The sequence below is a fragment of the Salarias fasciatus genome, chromosome 18 (genome assembly GCF_902148845.1).
Source record: "Salarias fasciatus chromosome 18, fSalaFa1.1, whole genome shotgun sequence".
Lineage (NCBI taxonomy): Eukaryota > Metazoa > Chordata > Actinopteri > Blenniiformes > Blenniidae > Salarias > Salarias fasciatus.
Genome location: NC_043762.1, coordinates 20,910,602 through 20,930,399, shown reverse-complemented (window position 1 = coordinate 20,930,399; position 19,798 = coordinate 20,910,602). Strand labels below are relative to the sequence as shown.

The 19,798-nt window shown below is 45.8% G+C and overlaps 1 protein-coding gene across 1 annotated transcript; it reads left to right on the top strand.

Moving 5' to 3' along the window:
- The first annotated feature begins 21 nt into the window (after positions 1 to 21).
- ccdc18 (coiled-coil domain containing 18) lies at positions 22 to 13,056 on the top strand. Its single transcript, XM_030115986.1, has 26 exons — positions 22 to 154; positions 549 to 699; positions 1,271 to 1,425; positions 1,517 to 1,623; positions 1,902 to 2,030; positions 2,252 to 2,348; positions 2,445 to 2,566; positions 2,682 to 2,964; positions 3,074 to 3,161; positions 3,761 to 3,978; positions 4,073 to 4,183; positions 4,303 to 4,434; positions 4,613 to 4,747; positions 4,822 to 4,899; positions 5,034 to 5,150; positions 5,227 to 5,394; positions 6,647 to 6,789; positions 8,012 to 8,175; positions 8,275 to 8,488; positions 9,054 to 9,153; positions 9,259 to 9,396; positions 9,619 to 9,759; positions 9,831 to 9,968; positions 11,201 to 11,590; positions 11,673 to 12,243; positions 12,834 to 13,056. Exons 3-26 carry the CDS (start codon positions 1,300 to 1,302, stop codon positions 12,842 to 12,844), a joined length of 3,921 nt encoding a protein of 1,306 aa, XP_029971846.1. The 5' UTR covers positions 22 to 154; positions 549 to 699; positions 1,271 to 1,299; the 3' UTR covers positions 12,845 to 13,056.
- Positions 13,057 to 19,798: the final 6,742 nt, after the last annotated feature.

Genomic DNA, 19,798 nt, shown 5'->3' with positions numbered 1-19,798 from the left:
GGCGGAGGCTAGGAATTACAAACTACGGACGTCTTTCCAAATTACTGCATCTACTCTGGATTACCTCGCTGGATTTTGTTCATCTAAACTCTGGAAATGATTTGGTATTCTTACAGCGACAAGACAGCACCTTTATCCTTCACTCCGCCACTCTGTATGTTGATCTTTTTCGTAGTTTTTGTATAAAAGGTGATAAAGTTAACTAGCTAGCCACCTGTTGAGCCAGGCTGCATTATTGTTTACGTTCTGTGATGGTTTAGCGAACTTGCTCTCGTTTTTTCTGCAGTGGTCATCTATGTTGACAACACGACTGCGTTGTAATCGGTTAGTTTACTCAACGATTCACTTGTTCGGGCTGACTTAATTGGCCTCAGGTCTGGTTAGTTTGGGGATTCTCCTTTGGCTAAAGTGTGGAGTTAAAAAGGAAAAGCAGAAAAGCATGCATTGCTACTCACACACGCGGAGTTTAAACTGGACCACATTAATTTCGCTGTTACTTGATGTACTTGCAACTTTCTTGATATCTTAACTGCTTCGTTTTTTCACAGCATTTTCACGGGCAGTCTCCAGTTTGCGGTACGAGACATCTGATGCTGATCGGCGTCAGTTCAGATGTTGACCACGAGAGGTCTCTCTTTTTTTAGTGGGGCAGATGAGAGACCTGCTGCTCAGAGCAAGCTTCCCTTTTCCATCTTCAAGGTGAGGGAAAGAGAGCCATTTTCTCAGGAACATGAACCTTCAAGCTAAACCATTTCATGAAATGAATCTTATGATTCTTTGTTTTTTTGTATATTTATTTATTTGTTTATTTTTATGAGGGGGATGCTTCAGAAGTTTCATATATCTGTATTTTCCAAAGGTAGGCATGATCTGCAGACTGCGCTTTGCAAATAATGGGACTTTATAATGAAATTAAAATTAATATAATTATAATAAAAATACAAGAGATCTATCTACAAAAGGAGCATAAAAACAAAGCAGAGATCAAAATTATGATCAGTTTTTGTCAGCCACAGCCACGCTGTGTGAAACACTTCAACTTCTTGTCTTTTTACTTTAAGTGTTTTGAGACTTGATGACTTCCATCATTAATGTCAAACTCAGGGATGTCGCTCATCTTTGTTACTGTTGTGCATCTCTGGGCTGCTCATAACCTTACACTTACAGGTGATTGTGATAAGGAGATGCGTGGTGATTACCTTAACGTACTTCACATCTTCTCGTAAACAAACACCTCTCATCCAAGCTCTTGTTTCCTTCCACTGTCTAGTGTGCTCACTCAAAGCCTAGCCGGTCGACATGGAGTCTGTTTCTGGAAGAAAGAAGCTTGGCTGCATGCGGCAAGAGAACACACGTCTTTCAATACAGGATGAGGAACTCATCAGCAGCTTCGATCCTCTTCAGTATGAACTACCTACCTCCAAGGTATCAAAATGTTGAGGCGTCAGAGGAAGGGTTTATTGGGGATTGTAAGGATGAAATCTGTCAAGTATATAGAAAGTGTTTTCTTTTCCAGGCCTGTCTAAGAGTCCCGAGAGTTGGGATTAGCAGCAATGTGGCGGTCTTGACTGAACAGATTCATCAGCTTGAAGCAGAGTTGGAGGATCAGGCTGAAAAATTAAAGTATGTCTTCAACCTTGACGTCTTTTGATGTTGCTAATTATGTAACTGTAATGTGGTATTTGCATACCTGTCCCCATAAATAATATACTGCTTTGTTAAGACTATATTTGCCATTTGTACAAGTCATTTATATAAAACTGGATTAACGGATTCAAAAGACGTTTTTCTATTTTGGCTAGACTGTGACTTTCAAATAATTAGAACTTATTTGATCCTACAATCAATTTGAACAGTTGAACTGATAATTTGACAGTGTGTGTCTGTGTGTGTTTCCCCAGGGCAGCCGAGCTGAGAGCAGAGTGCTGCCAGGAAGCAGCAGCTCACGGCGACGTTCTGGTGGCGTCTCTCACAGAAGAGCTCAGCGCGCTCAGAGAAGAGCTGGACGAGAGGGCAGCACTGGGAAAAAGGTTCCGTGCTTATCTGGACATAGAGCTTTCATTATTTGGTTTTCATTTCAGTGGAAGTGTTGCATTATGTTAACAGAAATGAAATGAATTAGTTGTTTTATTTGAAGATAAAATTCTGTGATTTTTTTTCAGGTTGTGTCTAATTTGCTTTTATGAAAATTAAGTTGTTTTATACTTGTTTTTTTTTTAGTAACTGCTTGTTCGACATCTCCTCCTTTCAGAGCTGAACAACAAAGAAACCAAGCGCTTCAAAATGCAGAGCAGCTCAAAGATGCATTCAAAAATTATAAGGCCACCATTTCCCTGAAGCTCCAGAAGGTAAATGATCTTTTTTGCGCTCACTTCACTAGTGAACCTGTTTTGCATGCATTTTCATGCCAAAAAAGAAAATTGCTTTTAATTTATGCTTTGAAGGTAACGGAGAGTGAAAGCAAACTGAAGCAGAGTCTTGCTGAGTGCGATGGTGACAAAGAAGAACTTGAAATGAAGTTTGCAGCGTTGGAGCGAGAGAAGGCCGACCACGGCCAGAAAATGAAGTACTGTCTGCACTTTCTCACAGCTTTATTCATTTTCATTTGCAAGAAGAGAAGCAACTTTGCTTTGCCGAGCAACATTAGTAATGAACTGTTGTGCTCCTCCTCATTTCTTCAGCCATTTGACTGAGGAGTTGAGGCAGACCAAAGCTGCAGCCGCTGGGTTCCAAGCCGAGATCCGAGAAGCTGCTCGAAAAGCGTCGCACCTGGAGCGCCAGCTTGCTGAGCAAGGCGCCGAGGGTCGAGAGAAGGTTTCCTCTTTGCGCCGTGAGCTGGAGGACCTCCGTGCGCTGAACCACGGCCAGGAGCAGAGGCTGGCCCAGAGCCAGCGGGAGACCCAGCAGTGTCAGGCGGAGCTGGCCGGCCTGGAGGCCGTGCTGGCACTTTTACATCTACGGGAGGTAGAGAAGTTCCTGCGTGACTGATTCAAGTTTGCTGCTTTATTCGGCCACACTCTGCAGAGTTTAACATGTTATCTGTTGCAATTAATATAAATTGTTTTAATTTCAGGATGCAGTAGGGCAACTCTGCGCTCATCCCTGTATGCTGCCTCCAATGGATTACTCAGGAACTGCACACCTGCTAAAACTGAAGCCAGGTGGGTGGATTCATTCATTTTTGATTTATATTTGTTAAACCTACACTAAGGAACTTTTCAACCTTAATAAAACATTTTAATATCTTTTGTGATGATACTTCGACTTACAACTAGTTGAATGATCGCTCTGTCACGGGCTGAGGGCGTCAGTATTGCTTTCACTTGGACTAAGCAGCTGTGAGGAGGGTGGTAGGAACCCTGCACACTAAAAAACTCTAAACGTGCGGACTGCTTTACGGCATGCGTCACATCACGATATAACATTGTTTAGCTACCATTAGATTCATTTAGATTCATTACCTCGTCGCTATCCGTCCTTCACACAGCCACTGGAAACAAATGAAGGCGAGTTCAGTCCGACAGCATGCCACCGGGAGCAGCAATTTGATGCCACACGCTAGTCCTCATGGGAACTGTAGTATTCGTTCAGGCAAAACACTACCGCTTTTGTCCACTGGCGCCACCAAAATTAACGAAAACTGAAAGTTCCTTAGTGTTGCTTTAACACTTCCTTTTTATATAAGATTAAAATGTACCACGTGCTATTCCTGAAGTAGATACATCCCAGTGCTCTCTTTTCTCTTTTCCCCTCGCCGCAGGCGAAGGCTACCAGCAGCTGCTGCGAGCGGTTCAGGCTGTGGAAGCGGAGCGGAGGAAACAGGGCGGCCTGGTCGAGCGGCTGCAGGAGCGGCTGAGCCGAGCTCAAGAGGAGATCTCCTCCCTGCAGAGCGCCATGGCCCAGAGAGCCTCGCACTACCAGAGTCTCCACACTGAGCTGCTGGACAGAGTCAGCCAAGCCACTGACACCGAGAAGGAGGTAACGCCGTTCTCCTCTAAGTTTCAGAGATTATACTTGGGAGAACTCATCTTTCAATCCAACTGTTTTCCTTTTTTTTCTTCCCGTTTTTCAGTTAAAGAGGAAAAGTTCTCGAGTTGCTGCTCTGGAGAAACAGTTACAGGAGAAAAGCTCGGCTTATGGCCAGGCCGCCCTGAAAAACACCGAGTTGGAGAATCAGCTGCAGGTGCAGCCGCACACCAGTTCATGACTGCATGCTGTTTCTCTTTACCATTAGGGCCGCAGTAAACCACTGGCAGAGATATAGAAGCAAGCTTTGATTGTTTTCCTGTCTTTTAACTGCAGGAGAAGACGAGTGCTGCTCAGCATTACCAGTCACTGTTGACCAAACAGCAGAAGGAGCATCAGCAGGCTTTGGAAAAATGCAAACAAGCTCAGTCCCATCAATACACAGAGCAACAACACAGGATAGAAATGGTGTGTTTGCCTGCTGTCCACTGAACTCTCCCTCTGTCTGTATGTCTGGATGGTGTCATACGTATGGAACTTTACATGTTTGGTATAGAATTTGTTACAACCAAGAGAAATGCAAAGAATTCAGAGAGAAAAGCGTGACTGACAGCAAAGCCTCTTTTTCACATGCTGCTTACTGTAGTTGCAGCTGTCTGTGGAAGAGGCTCAGACTCGACTGCTGGAGATGCGGCTGGAGTTAAGTTCGCTGCAGAGGGAGCGAGACGAGGCTCAGAGGTCAGCTCTGCAGCTGGAGACGTCTCTCCACCAACTCCAACAGGTGAGGACACGTTTAATCATTCAACACTGCAGAGAGTGATGCCAGTGGATGGACAACGGGAACTTTTATTGCAGGAGAAGCAGCTTGAAGTCAGACACAAGGAGGAGATGCTGCGAAGCTTCAGAGAGCAGAAGGCTCAGTCTGCTGCAGAGGTTCGTACAAAACTAGTGACTGAAACCAACACATGTCCCGGGACCAGAGAATCAAACACGAGCCCCGAATCCCATCACAGTCTTCATCTCAACACCTGGAATATGTGATTTGCCACCGTTTGCTTCTGCGTCAGGTGTCCGAACTGCAGGCGTCTCTGTACGCATGCAGAGAGGAGTTGAGCTTGTGCCTGCAGCAGATGAACGAGGCGAAGAGGAGTCACGAGGAGGAGCTGCAGAAGAGCAACGAGCAGGTGAAGCGTCGGGTACTTCACAGCTGTGCTTCAAAGGGAACGCCTCCTCGAGTCTTCCTCCGTTCTCCTTCCACAGGTGTCGTCGTTGCAGGAGAAGCTCTGCAGCGCCCGCCTGGCGTGCGAGAGCTCCGGCGAGCAGAACCTGCAGCTGCAGGTCGCTCTGCAGCAGCAGCAGACCATGCTGACGGAGAGCACTGCTCGCGTCTCTGAGCTCGAGGAGAGCCAGAGCCAACTGCAGCAGGAGGTGAGATACATGTTATATCGACCGCAGAAAGCTTTAAAGTGGAGGAGTTGAAGTGTCTTAGGGTTTTGTTCATGAGCTGGTGAAGGATGGAGGTGAGGTTGACAGGCGGATGGGTGCAGCGGCTGCAGTGATGCCGAAAGGCCCTGGACACCAGCGATTGTCAAACATATATTGCTTCAACCCAGCGATAGCAACATGTTCCACTCCACTCCTCTATCTGTCTTCTATAACAGCTGATGACAGTTTGTAATTTTTTCTGGAGCAATGTGTACAACTTAGGCTCAGTCTACACTCAGACAGTAGAAGCTTTTAAAAAAAGCTTCATAACATGTGAATTTCTCGATACATCAGGCCTTCACTGTAGTGAAAAGAAGCAGGGATCAGCCTGAGGGGTGTTCTCAGTGGTTAGTACCTACAAAAAGGCTTCTGTGAGTGAACGCTGGACCTGAGCCTCCTCGCATCTTAGATTTATCCCTACTTTGTATTGCGCTAATTCAGGATGTGTTCCTAAAATGTTTTTCATCCCATCATGAAATATTGAAGAATGAAGGAGGTGAAGAAAATCTAATGCCTTGATTCTTGAGAAAAACATCTGTCCTTTATGAAAAAAAAAACAAAACAGAAGTTCAGAAACACAGGACGTGTGAACCTGACCGTGATCTTCACCTCTCAGCTCTTTACACACTTGTGGCCAATCCTCACCATCGCTTGAGGGGAAAAAGCCCAGTGAACTTGTGATTCCGCTCCATCAACAGCTGAGTATTTTTAAAACTGATGTCCGATGAACTTTGCGTTCGTAAGAACCCGCAGAATGGGCTCCTTTCAGCGAGAGGAGTCAGCAGATGAGCAGATCTGTTGAGTAACAGGCGAGAAATCTGCCCTCGAGGCTGAACCGTCTGCAGCATGTCAGCTAATGTTTGGGTGAGCGGCGGAGCGGCTGCTGCACGGTGAGAATATTCCCAGTTCAAGGCCGAGCTTGGGAGCCTTTCTGTGCGGAGTTTGCATGTTCTCCCCATGTCTGTGTGTATGAGACTTCTCTTAAGGCCCTGCAGTTTACTCCCACACTCCACAGACATGCTCTTGATGGGCTGGAGGCCTGTCCTGCTGCAGTCTTCCCCCTTATATCGTTGAAATGGGGAAAAGTGGTGAAGATGATGGATACTGTGTGTTGTTCAGACTAGGACACATCACCCTGCTCGTTTCAGGTCAGGGAAAACAAAAACCAAAGCTGAAGTGGAGGCTGTGTCTTTAGGTGTCTGACCTGGAGCTGCAGCTGGAGCGAGCCCGGGTTTCCCTGCAGGAGGAAGTCAGGAGCAGAGACCAGGACGCTCAGGTCAAAGACAAGAGCCTGCAGGAACTGAACCAGCAGAACGCTCAGCTCTCTCAGTCCATCAGGTAAAGACGATACGCGCAATGCAACTCCTGCTAGGGGTAAATACACACTTTTGCACTGACCTCACTGCTCAGTTACAGATGGTTGAATGCTGCCGTTTTAAAATCTGGGCTGAATAATACACAATACGTCTGAAGTAAGGCTGTTCAGAAAGCAAGTCTCAGTCTGTTTGGTACCCCTGGAATGGAGATCAACTGAAATATGGAAGTATTACAGACCAAAGGCCTCGAATATGACTGAATCGAGAACCTGAGAGACGTTCGGGCAACAGTTTTTTGTTGCTGCTATTGAAAATGCTTCAAATATAATTTTATGTAATTTCTAAGTTGTGAAAAAAATGAAGCTGTTTTTCAGTTCCTAGTTGGTTGAAATACCTACTAAAAGTCACAATAGCTGATGAACAGCAACTCCAAATGTCACATTTTGTATTTTCACTGCAAAATTTAAACTAAAATGCCCCTTTTTGTTTTTTGTTGTTGTCATTTTTGAACTTCATCCCTTCATCCTACAGGATTAACTGAACCAGTTTTGTTCCATTGGAAATGTTTTCACCTCCTCTGCTCCAGATATAGTAAATATTACATTAAAAGCTAAATCTAGCTCCACTGTCAATAGTAAAGGTTTTTTTTTTTATTTGTCATATGTGTGTTTTTGGTATCATTATGTGTCTGCTACAGTTTGCATAAACATTTGCTTGTTAGTATTTTCTGAATACTTGAGTAAGTATACTATGCCTCTTGGCCAGAAGCAGAAATGATCACAGGTCTCTCTTATGAGTACACCACGTCCCATTTCCCTCGGCTTGCAGCGCTGCGCCTCCTCCCCTCCTCTGCCCGCTCTCAGTCTGTCTGTATAAATGGAAACGCCGCTTGTCCAAAGTTGCGAACATCAGTCTGTTGCGTTTCGGAGCCTTTCTGTTCTGCATGGCTGCTGGTCAGAGTAGAGAAACTATGTTGGGTATTTAAACGACCTGTTAAAATTCACTTTAATTGAGCTAATTTTAGTAACTTTGGTGCTTCTGAAGGATTCTTTCTGTTTGTACAATGGGAGCCATGCTGACTCTAAGGTAAGGGCAAAGCTGGATGCAAGGAAGAGTTCACACTTTCTTCATTGTTTGAAATAGATTCATCACTCACGTTTGAATTCACCTCCAAGAAGAATTCACAAAATGAAAATAAAGTGGGATGGTAATGGAATTTCTTTTTCCCCACATTGCTTCTGCAGCCATCTCTCGTCAGAGATGAAGAAGTACCGAGGCGAGCTGGTGTCGAAGGAGTCGGACGTGGAGCATCTGAGGTCGGACTTGATTAAAAAGGCTTCTCAGATCAGCGGTCTGGAGGAGAGCTTGCAGCACGTGAGGCGGCAGCTCGCCAGCAAGAGCGAAATAGGTACGATCCATCACGTGACAGTTTTAACTAGTTACATTTTTAAAGGCGTGCTCTTCATCTCCACCTGATCTAAGTCCTTGTTGCGCTGCGGACCCTCAGTGTTCGACCTGGAGGAGAAGCTCCACCGCTGTGAGGCCGACCGGCTCAGCTGCGCCCGGCAGGTCCAGACGCTGGAGGGGCAGCTGCAGGCGGTGAGGGCGGAGCTGGCCGACACGCTGGAGACGCTGAAGGAGCTCAGGGACGTCCTGCAGAGAACCCAGACCGTGTCAGACGAGCGGCAGGCCACCGTGGAGAAACTCACTGTGCAGCTTAGGTGAGGAATTAATGCGACACGAGCCTCAAATGGAGGAAATCAGCTGTGTTAAAACACATCGTCTGCTTGTTGGAGTCATAAAAATGAAGATAGTATTGTTTGTCAGGTGAAATATAAATTTTTGTATATTTGTACAGAGATAAAATCCATGCTGATCACATTTTTGAAAGATTGCTGTATGTTTTTGTATCCTGAATTTAACTTTTATCCTAAGTGGAGCCTGTGTAATAAACCATGGAAGTTTTTGTATTTAACCTTGACTTATGGTGTGAAAAACACTGGTGTGACTGACAGAGATGAAAACGCCACGCATGCTGCGCGGCATCATGTGAAATGTTGTACATCAAGCACTTTACATGGGGTGAACTTTCATGGAGGAATAGTGAAAACAGGATGCTGCACTCCTTCACTTCACCACTCAGCCCCCGTGGTGTTTTTAGTTTTATGAAAATAAACAGCCCAGTGTTCAGACATGCCTTCACCATAAGACTGTCAGATAAGACACTCTCACCGAAGATCCTCCCTGTGGTTCAGCGTGTGTGTGTGTGTGTGTGTGACTTCGCAGTGAGACTCAGAGGGAGTTGGAGGAAAGAACTCATGAAGCGTTAGACCTTGATAACGCTCTCAAAGAAAGACAGGGGGAGCTCCAGCACAGAGCTAAACTGGTACAACACACACACACACACAATTCTGTGTTCAGATTTCCAATGCGTTTATGCGGCCAGCGGGTCTGACTTCTCCCCTCCGGTGTCCCATGATGCCGTCCTCAGCTGGGCCAGCTGGATGTGGCCATCAGAGAGCACAAGCAGGAGCTGGAGAGGAAGGTGGAGTCTCTGCAGCGCAGCCTGGAGGAGAGGGAGAGCGAGCTGAGGGCGGCCCGGCGGGACCTCCGAGACAGAAACACCAAGGTCGGGACTCCGGCGACGGCGTCGGTTTGATTGTTTCTGCTCCACATCGGTTGAGTCTTTGTATCTCTCTGTCTGATATTATCTAGCGGTACCTGAAGTGTGTGTGTGTGTGTGTGTGTGTGTGTGTGTGTGTGTGTGTGTGTTTCCGTTTCCCAGTACAGAGCGGATGAATCCTCTCTTTAATCTCGTTTACACTCACACTGTTGGTATTTTTGAGGTCAGGAGTCCCAGGAGCTGAGTCAGCAGCTGTGCGCCTGTCAGCAGAGCCAGAGGAAACTGCTGGAACAGCTGGAAGAAGCTCAGGCTCACTGTGAAGCTCTGACCGGAGAGCTGGACGCCGCCAAGCTGCAGAATAAAGAGACGGTAGGCTGACAGTTCTCCCTCATCCTTACCTCGTGGTAGAAACCCGCTCACCTGGATGTGTTTGTCTGCAGGAGGCGCGGCTGCGCGCCGCGGAGGAGCAGCTGGCCCTGAAGGAGGCGCGGCGGCTGCAGTCGGAGGCCGAGCTGCAGTGCATGGTCGGCGCTCTGGAGCGGGAGCTGGAGCTGGAGAAGGAGCAGCACGGCAAGGAGGTACATCAGCTGGAGGGCCGGGGTCGGCTCTGTACGATGGGATGAATTTACCCACAAACAGTACGATCAGAGCTCCGCTAGGATGAAAACTTAAACCATTTAGATCAGCTGAAACGCTTCTTTATTCGCAGTGAAGATCACTGAATGCTCAGAGCTTAAAAACCTTTTGAGAGTAACAGCACTCCAGAGTGCTACAGCGACACCCTGTATTCAAAACTATGAGGTACAACTCGATTATTTTGATTATTTTCTCGCTTTGCGTAGGTTTTCTCATGGTTCTCCGGTTTCCTCTCACAGTTTAAAAACATGTTTGATGTTAATCGGTGCCTAAATGTTTCTCATTGCAGTTAATGTGTTTGTGTTGAAATCCACCATGCACACATACGACAGTACTTTCATTCTAATGGTCTTTATTATAAAACAAAACAAGTTGTCCTCATTACACAATCACAGTGGTTATGAGTGTTTACAGGAGTGAGAATAATTACGACTGATTAAATATTCAAATGTAGTCAGACAGGAAAGCAGCAGCCTGAGTAGCCAGATTAAACACAGAGGTGATATCCAGAGGTTTTTCTTTTTAACTTTGGTCCATGTTCATGAAGTTGACAGAGGTTTGTGTAAAAACTGGACTTTTCCTCTTGACTGACTCGACGCGTCGGTGGGATTTGTGTCTCGTGAGCTTACGGAGGAGTGAGACGTCTTTTCTTCTTCCTCATCTTCTTTACTTATGTCTGACTTCTGTTCCTCTTTTCACTTTAGTTTTTTCTTCTTTTTTTTTTAGAGTAACAAAAGCAGCTGTCCGCAACTTCCCCCTTTCCTCCACCTTCGGTTTCTCTACCTACGTCAACTCTTTCTCTCACATCTTACTTCCCACTGATGTGTTCAGTTGCTTTCATTATTTCTTCACTTTATTTTCCTGCTGCAACTTTTGTCTTTTCTCACATCTGGGAGCTTCTTCCTTTTTTTATATTCCTTCTACGCCAACAATGATGATTTATTGATGGTCAGAAAACATATGATCGTCTTGAGATTGGACCGTTGTTACTTACTGTAACATATGCTCAAATATTCTCACTGAATTGTTGATCGTGTACACTTTGCAAGCGACAGATTTCAAAAATGTATTTTTTTAAGTACTTTTTTTGCATTCATTAACACGAGGATGTGTTTTTCGACATGTGAAACAGAAGGCTCAGTGTTCACTCATTCATTTCCTCTCTCACTCCCAGCTGGACTCCTTACAGCAGACTCGAGGTCAGCTCCTCAAAGTCTCGGAGCAGATCTCCTCCTCGCAGGAGCAGCTCACCGTTAAACTGCAGCAGAGCCAGAGCCAGCTGGAGCGGACCAGGACGGAACTGGAGCTGACCAGGGCGGAGCTGGAGCGGACCAGGGCGGAGCTGGAGCGCTCCCGGAGCCAGGCGGGCCGTCTCCAGACGCAGCTCCGTCAGGCTGAGATCCGGCTGCAGCAGAGCGGAGAGCAGAACGGCCGCCTGCTCGCCCAGACGAAGCAGCTGTCTGCTGAGCTGGACCAGTCCAGAGTCCAGGCCGCTCAGCTCCACACTCAGCTGCTCGCCTCGGAGAAGTCTGTGGAAAACTCCCACGACTCCCTGCTGCTGAAGGTCAAAGATTTTATAAACAAGGAAAACTCCGTCATAGATGTTTTTTCATCTCATCAGAGTGTGTGTTGTGATCCTCCCGCAGGAGTCCGAAGTGGCCCGTCTCCAGGCCAGGATCTCCAGCCTGGGCCGAGCGGCCGACCGGCAGAGCCTGTACGGTCCCTCCCTGCACCCGCCTCCACGTCCTCCCTCCACGCACGCACACTCCCCGACACACACCCGCCCGTCGCCCCAGGACAGGTCGGGCGTGCGGGTGTGTGACAGCAGTGTGTCCTCCTCGCTGGACCTGCCCCTCAGCCTGAAGGCCGCTCTGAGGGAGGCTCTGAGCGAGGCGCCGTGGGAGGAGGAGTCGTCCTCCTCGCCCTTCACCTCACGCCTCCCAGCCGATCACAGGTGGCAGGACGCCACGGCGACCTCTGACCTCTCCTTCAACCCGCTCACGTACGTGGTGGACGGAGGAGACGACGGGAACCCGGACGAGGAGCCGGAGGACGAGTCGAGGACCGGGTCCGCCGGCACCCCGCTGGGCCGCGAGGACGACGGCGACCTGAGCTCGCTCTCAGGGATGCTGAGGTTCGTCAATCAGACGCTGGCCATGCAGGACGACCCGTCGTCACGGAGACCCGCACAGCTGACGGGGAGGCGGAGCTCTGCAGGTGAAACACGGACAATTCATCTGTTCTGGAAGTTATCTTGTTTCAGTATTTTCAAACGTATTGCTTTCTTTTTTTCTTTTTTTTTGTTTTAACAATATTACTTGTTTGGAGTTTTTTCGGTCGTCTTTTAGTATTTAGTGACAAAGTCATTGGAATAGACAGAAACAGACGTGCTAACATTACAGTAGATACAAATACTGGGATCAAAACAAGAGTGAGAAGACAGAACAGAAGACAAAATCTGAAAGAAAAACATAATGATCACTTCTGCTTGTGGTGACGCACAGTTTCAGGAAAACTGAGTTTTTTTCATGGGAATGAAAATAAAAACTAAACACTGTTACGAATCTGTTTTAATATTTTGGGGTTGTGAGAACCTGATTTTAACCATTCACTACATTCCATCAGTTGTTTTCTATTTTAGTTTTAGTTTAGTTTTTTTTTTTTGCTTCCTAAGTCTGATTAACTTCCATAACATAAAATCTAAAAAAGTTTTGATGACTTATAAATGTGTTTAACAAAGAAATAGTCACATTAGGTGAAGTTTATGAGAGAAATGTTGCACTGATTTATTTCGTTTTCTCTTTCAGAACCAAGCTGAGGACACTTCGGTGAGGAGACGCTGTTTGCCGGAGCACAGAAGTCCTGAACTTAATTTAGTTTTTAAATCTACTGTTTTAGTCAGAGTTGTTTTTTCCAGAGTAAAGACATTTTCAGTCCTGTGGAAAAACCTTTATATGTGTAGCAGATCAGCTATGTAGTTTTTTTTTGTAGGTGAAGGATTTTTATTTAATCTTTGTATCTTTTTGGAGCCAGTATTATTTATTATTTATTATTTTTTTATTGTCATTCTTAGCATTAAATATGTGAATTAAAATGTTTCTACATAAAACTTTAATGGTTGTTTTCATTCTCCAGAGAGAACCATAAAGTCCTGCTCCCAGTAAACTCCTGTTCCCATGCTGGCGGCGGCGGGTTTTGTCTCCAGAACAACCGGCTGTTTTCTATTCAGGAGAGGAATTTGTGGCCGGGGACCGTGGGGGAGGGCTCACGCTGAGGCCCACACTAAAACCGAGCTGCGTAAATTGGGTTTCGTGTGTTGTTACATAACGGGAGCTTCAGAAATGTTTGGCCTCGATGAAGTGCAGAGATTAGTTACTCTGACTGCTTGAAACGCTCTTAACTGGTGGGATTAGATGGGACCTGGCCGTTGTGTGGTCCGAGGACCACGTGTGACAGCAGAGAGGCGGCGCCAGCTGTATTGCGTCCATCAGGAACGACACTTTTGATCGGATTTGTTTCTTGTTGACGTCATGCAGGATTGATCAGGGTCAGCCTCCCGAAAACCTTACAGTGCCCAGGTCTGGTCCATGGAGTTCAAAAGCACACAGAGAACGTATTATTTTGTTGAAGAAAGTATCCTAAAGACTCGGAGTCGTTGCTTCGTGCTGTTAGTTCCTTGTCAGGTTCAGGTTTTAGCCGAGGAATGTATTCTTTCTCTCAGTGAAGCAACAGCCGTGGTCGTGCTTGCAGCGTGTTGTTGACACATCATCGACGTTTTTTTCTCACGATGTTTCACAAATATCGCCGAAGTGTTTTGACATCTAGGCCGTTCGTGGTCAATGCTCCGAGTGTACTTGCCACCAACTTCAGCCCTGTTTTTGCACCTCCTCCCTGGACTTCGACACCAGAGTTTCCTGTGAAGTGTAAGAAGTCAGAACTAACTTTTTATCGCAAAGCAGCTTAATTCTCCTCTTGCTCAGTGCAGAGTATATGCGATGAAATTGTCTATATTTTTTTCAAAAAACAAGGAAGCTTGGTGGTGTGGTGGACTCGACTGGAGCCTCTTATGGTCACGTTTTGGCCAACGGACCTTATGTTTGACACTCGTGGTACAAACGGTTGTCTGCCTCCTGAGTGATGAGTTTGGATCCATTTGCTTTCAAACTCCATTCCTTGATATGGCGGCGTGACTCAAATGAGCCTCAGAGCTGCTTTCATGCCAGCTCCGTGGCCTTTGACCTCGGCTCGGTTGGCCCTTTTCCCTGGTTTCCTTTCTTTATGGTGGGATAAGATAACAAGCTGCTCCCTCCAGCTTATCGGACTCGAAAGGAAAACATTACCTTGAATGTCTTCAAGCATGTTAACATCCCGCCCCGCCCAAAAAAAACTAAAATCAATCTCCATAAAATGTGTGATGTATTAATGGTACTTTAATACTTAAAGTGACAGTGACTGACCTGTGAACAAACGCTGTGGTGTGTGGACAGAGCCAGTGTTTACATTTCCTCCCACTGGGCTGAATATCACAGGTTTCTCTTTGTGTGTGTGTGTGTGTGTTTACACAGGAAGCAGACGCTGCCATCTTCTCTCACTGTAATAATAATAATCCTTTTCTAAAACACAGTTCCAAAGTGCTTCACAGAATTTTATTATAATTATAATTAAAAAAAAGAAGATGTTGGGATCTAAGATAAAGCTTGTAAAAAGAAAAAGGTCTTGAGTTTTATTCTGAAGGTGGTCAGAGTCTTAGTGAGTCTGAGCTCCAGTGGCAAAGAGTTCCACGGTTTTGGGGGCTTTTCCTGCAGAGGTTCAGTCACCGTTTGTCACCATGCGAGCTCTGTGGTGGCCAGGAAAGACCCGCCTGCTGATCGCAGGGGTTTTGTCTGTTCAGGAGTTCAGTGATTTAAAAGTCAGTAACAGAATGTTGAAATCAATGCAGTACTGAACTGGGAGGAAGAGACAGGAGGGATGTGTTCGCATCTTGGTCCCAGTAAAGAGGCGGATGGCAGCGTTTTGAATTACCTTTACCTGTGTAAACAGCAGTGCAGTACGGTCCAAGTGTGAATGGATGAAGGCATCGGTCACCTTGTGCAGATCAGCGGGTGAGAAGAATGATGGGATTTTGGACGCTTGGACCTGTGGAGAAGGCCGAGAGCTCGACCCTTGACCCCTACTCAGTCCTCTGAGAAGCAAGCCGTGGTCGTTGGGGTCGGATGCTGCGAGTCGCGGCCTCGGCCAGCAGCAGGTCGGTTGTGACTGTGACAAGGAGGGAAGAACTCTATAACCTCATGGAACACTGTCAAAAACTTTGTTAGAATTCATAAAAGAAATTATTTGGGTAGCAGTGACTTTGCTTTGATGAAATGTAAACCAAGCCAGCCGTGGTGCGCTCTCATGTAAGCGTTCATTTAAAGTGGACCGGCTCTTTCTGTCTACAGCTCCAGTTCCGTCTCCATCTGTCCGTCCTCTTTTCCTTTTTGCCTGTTTTGCTCGTCGTGATCTTGTGAGGACAGGATGTGGTTCAGCCAGCGGTGGGGTGGCGTGCCATGTGGCACAGCTGAAGTTCCCTTGTGAAACCTTTCTCAAAGTCATTTCAGTCTACCTGTCTTCTGTCAGAACCAGCTGATGAGTTTGGATCGGTGACCGAATACACCATCCATCCATCCATCCATCCTTTTATTTTCTGTATCGCTTCATGAAACTCTGAGTCGTCACCGATTAGCCTCCAATGCATGTTTTTAGACTGTATGAACAGAAACTTTCATCCTTTGAGGCAAATTTCTGATCATGCAAAGGCAACCAAGTCTGGCTGATGTGCTCTGATGTTTTTCAGCGATAATAAAAAGAATTACTGTTTATCTTGAATATTATCATCCTTTTAGACAAAATCCGGATTGCTCTTCACTTCAGCGTGCATGTTCAGTCTCCTCCCCCACATTCTCCCTTTTCTGATTCAGTTCAAATTTTAGTCGTCCGCTTTGACCCCAATTTCATACAGAAAACATGTTGAAGAATTATGATCATCTGTTGAGATAATTAGAAAATAATATCTGCCTAAACAAACCCACTTCATTAATAGAACATTTTCACATTAAAACATTGTTTTTTCCTCGGAGTATTAGTTTTTGAAGACACACAGAAAAACAGAGGAGACTTGTTTATTGGTTTGAAGGGTGGCACAAAGTTTCCACAAACAGTTTTGAGAGCGCAGTGGCAATCTGCAGACTGGAGCGGAGTTAACCACACATGAAAGCGGCAGTCGCGAACAGCCCGAGTGGCACGCGAGTTAACCGCAGATGGCAACACACCGGCTCATGTCAAGTCTAACACAAAGCACTGAACTGTAGCAACCCCATCCTGTAACATCAGGATATTGGCTCTGTGGGCTGAACTGCTCTTCATCCGGGAGGCAGCTGATCCAGTGTTTCATCTCACCGAATTCCGTCTTTCGGTAAATTATGGCCGACGGTCTGTTTTCATCCCAAGATGTGAGCGTGTTGGACAACACAGGCTGACAGTCTCCTGGACAGCACAGAAAGTGATAAATGCTGCTCTGTGACGATCACCATGGAGTCCTTATCTGACCATCTGCGCTCTCAGGGAGGCGGAGGCAGAGGCCCGCCACTCTGACCCACCCTGGTCGGACGCCGTGCACTTTGTGAAGACTGAGGTTTAACTCGCACCGCTGCGAAACAACCGGTAATGATCACTGTTATCTCCTTCAACAGCAGTCCACAGATCATCAAACTGCAGATCACCGCTTTTGACCTTTGCACAGAAGGACAAGATGAAGAATCCCATTTCTTTTCGTTATTAAAGTTAAAAGTAAGAGACCAGAGCTCTGCTTTTGCTGATGCTTGTGGTCATTTCTCAGTGACTCACTGTGAGATGTGCAGCCTTGCGGTTGCTCTATTTCTAAATCAGGTTGTTAATGCAGACACTTCCTGGAACATGTGAGCGATCTGAAACTTTGAGCTCTGTTTTTTTATTCAATAGGTTTGAAAGAGACTGAGGTAAACTGCACTTGTTTTACTCAATTTAATATGAATTGATTGTAGGTGCAAAGCTCAAGCTACGTCACGCTACTCTGCCTCCTGCCTATTCACTGAATGGGGGAGCACAGTCCTGCAGTACCAGTGCTGGTGTAACTTCAGTGGCATCTAAGCCTCTGATAAGAGGAGTCTAATCCATTTCGGGTGAGTTGCATTGTGGGGGAGGATGTGCATCAGTCAGCTGTCAGTGGGTTTCACACAATGAGGCGCTGGCTGCCGGCCGTCCAGCCTATATGTCACGTCCTGTCTGACAATAAGACCCCGGCCCCCGGTCTGGCACCGGCGAGGTCCTGCTGCCCGCAGATAAAGAGGCTGGTGGAGCTCGCTCCACATCTCAGAAAAAAATCATCACGAATTAGCTCCTTTTAAATGAGCTTGGTTACATGAAGAAAATGGGTGGAGAAAGCTGCTGATTCCAGCAGATGGAAAGAATTAGAAAGATAGTGGCCCAGATGTTTCCTCTTTTTAGTTGGATCCTGTTGAACATTTAAATATGGGTTATATTTAGATATGTGGTGCACATTTCACCAACAACAGTTTTTTTTTTATTTTTTATTCAAACTGTACTGAGATCCCATGATAAGCAGTTCTAATGACTCGACAACAGAGAAACCTTCACATCAGTACTGATAAACTTCAAAGACTGTGTTTGGAACAAACTGAAACAATCAGTTTAGGAGACATTTTAGTGAAGTTCTTCTGCCCAGGTGTCCTGATGAAATGTCCCGTGAGAACATTTAATGGTTATCTCCACTCACTGCCGTTTACACTGTTCGATGCGCCGCAGTTCCAAAATTAGCACCAGCAGTCCCAGGATAGCAGGACTTGTTTGGTCTGCTCGGTCTTGTATTGTGACGTGGTTTCATGGAGCCATCAGACTGAAGTGGATGTGTGGGAAATCAGTCTGCATCAACTCCATCCATCCATCCATCCATCCATCCATCCATCCATCCATCCATCCATCCAGCTTTCATCCCTGGTTTGTCCAGATAAGAGTCACTCTGAAAAATCAGATTGAACAGAATGTTCAGCGCTTTTCCCTCCAAACCACCAAGTTTTTCTCAAGTTCGTTTGATGAAATTTGTTCTTTTCTGCGCAAGGTTTGCATGTTCTAACTGTGCATGGGTGATTTTTTTCTCTGGACACTCCAGTTTGCTGAAATTTTCCAAAAAATGAAGCTAAACCAGCGTCTGCAGGATGCGTGCAACGTGTGACTCTTGTTAGAGCGACGTGAATAAACAAGAGAGCTGCTCATCTCCGCTGTTGTCAGGAATCTGCTGGTGTCATAAACACACACACTGGGGCAGGGTGTAACCTGTGTGATCATGCCTGGAGGTTCAGAGAGGGATTTGATGTACAGAAAACCTGACGGGCTGCCCAGCAGGTTCTGAGCAGGCTCTAACACAACACAGAAACGCTTTTAATGGTGTGTTTGGTGCAACCATAATAACACAATGCGAGTCCAAATTAAAGGGTTCTTCCTTTCTTAGTGGTATTTCAGGCTTTTCAGGGTGTTTGTCAGTTTTCTGGAAGGAATTTGAAATTAATAAATCTTCATTATGTGTCAAAATCCATGTCTTAATTATGTATAACTGTTTTAGTACAGCCACTGCAACAGTTCCTTATTATTCCTCATGAAACTTGATATTTTTACATTCTATGGATTCAAACACCATTAAAACTTAAACCCAATAACAGTTGGTGCAACTTATGACAAGACCAGAGCGATGATCAGGATTCCAGGTGGAGCTTTGTGGCTGTTTCCTTGCGCGGTAGCTGCAGATTATGTAACCACATCTTCAATTCAGTGCATGTTTCGGGAATTACTTAGCCCTGACTCAGGGATCCACTGAGAGATTCAAGCCAGCAACCTGAAGGTTACAAGCTCACCTCTAGGCCACACCAGAATGAACGTGTACAGGTTCTAAACAGAGTCACAGGTACAACTGCTTTCGAGTATCTGACTTTTCACAATAAAAGTTTATCAGGCTTCTTTTTATTCTCTCTTATACAAACAGTTAGTGATATATTTTATTGTAAAAAAAAAAAGTACAGCAAGTCTACAAAGTAATTATTTGACACAAGGCCAAGTTCCACTTGTTGTAGAAGAGTCATAATTTGAGTTTTCTTCAATGATATATTTGTTCCATACAGTTTTGAAGAAAGATTAGTTCAGGCATAATAACTCATGAGTAACCTCTGACATGACTGAATTTTCTATCCATACAGCAGAAGCCTGTTTGAATTAAAATAAAATGAAAAGGTATCTAGGAAAGTTGACCCCGGATTCGAGGTCTTCTTATTTGGAGACTAAAAGATGAGTTTCACTCTGAGTGGCTGAAAGTTGGCAGTCCCGCTTCACTAATTTTGGATCCCAGCTCGTCAGAAAGAGGAAACATGACTGGACGGACTTTGTCCAACAGTGAGTGTGACACAGGACTGTGCGCAACAGGCGGCTCGCTGCCAGGTTTGCGCGCGCGCGCACGCACACACACACACACACACACACACACACACACACACACACACACACACACACACACACACACACACACACACACAGACACACGCCATTTAGGGAAAACTTTATTCACTATAGGAGACTTTTTCAAAACATCTCGTGTGTGTGTGTGTGTGTGTGCTCAGTGTGTGGGACAGTTTTTAAACAGTTTCTGCTGTGGACCAATCATTGCGCCGTGTGCTCCAGACAGACCCATGAA

Bases quoted from the DNA above. Each gene is read 5' to 3' on its own strand.
- ccdc18 (XM_030115986.1), top strand. From the start codon at position 1,300: ATGGAGTCTGTTTCTGGAAGAAAGAAGCTTGGCTGCATGCGGCAAGAG. The intron at 2,031-2,251 runs GTTCCGTGCTTA...TCCTCCTTTCAG, and splicing joins AGGGCAGCACTGGGAAAAAG to AGCTGAACAACAAAGAAACC. The intron at 5,395-6,646 runs GTGAGATACATG...CTGTGTCTTTAG, and splicing joins AGAGCCAACTGCAGCAGGAG to GTGTCTGACCTGGAGCTGCA.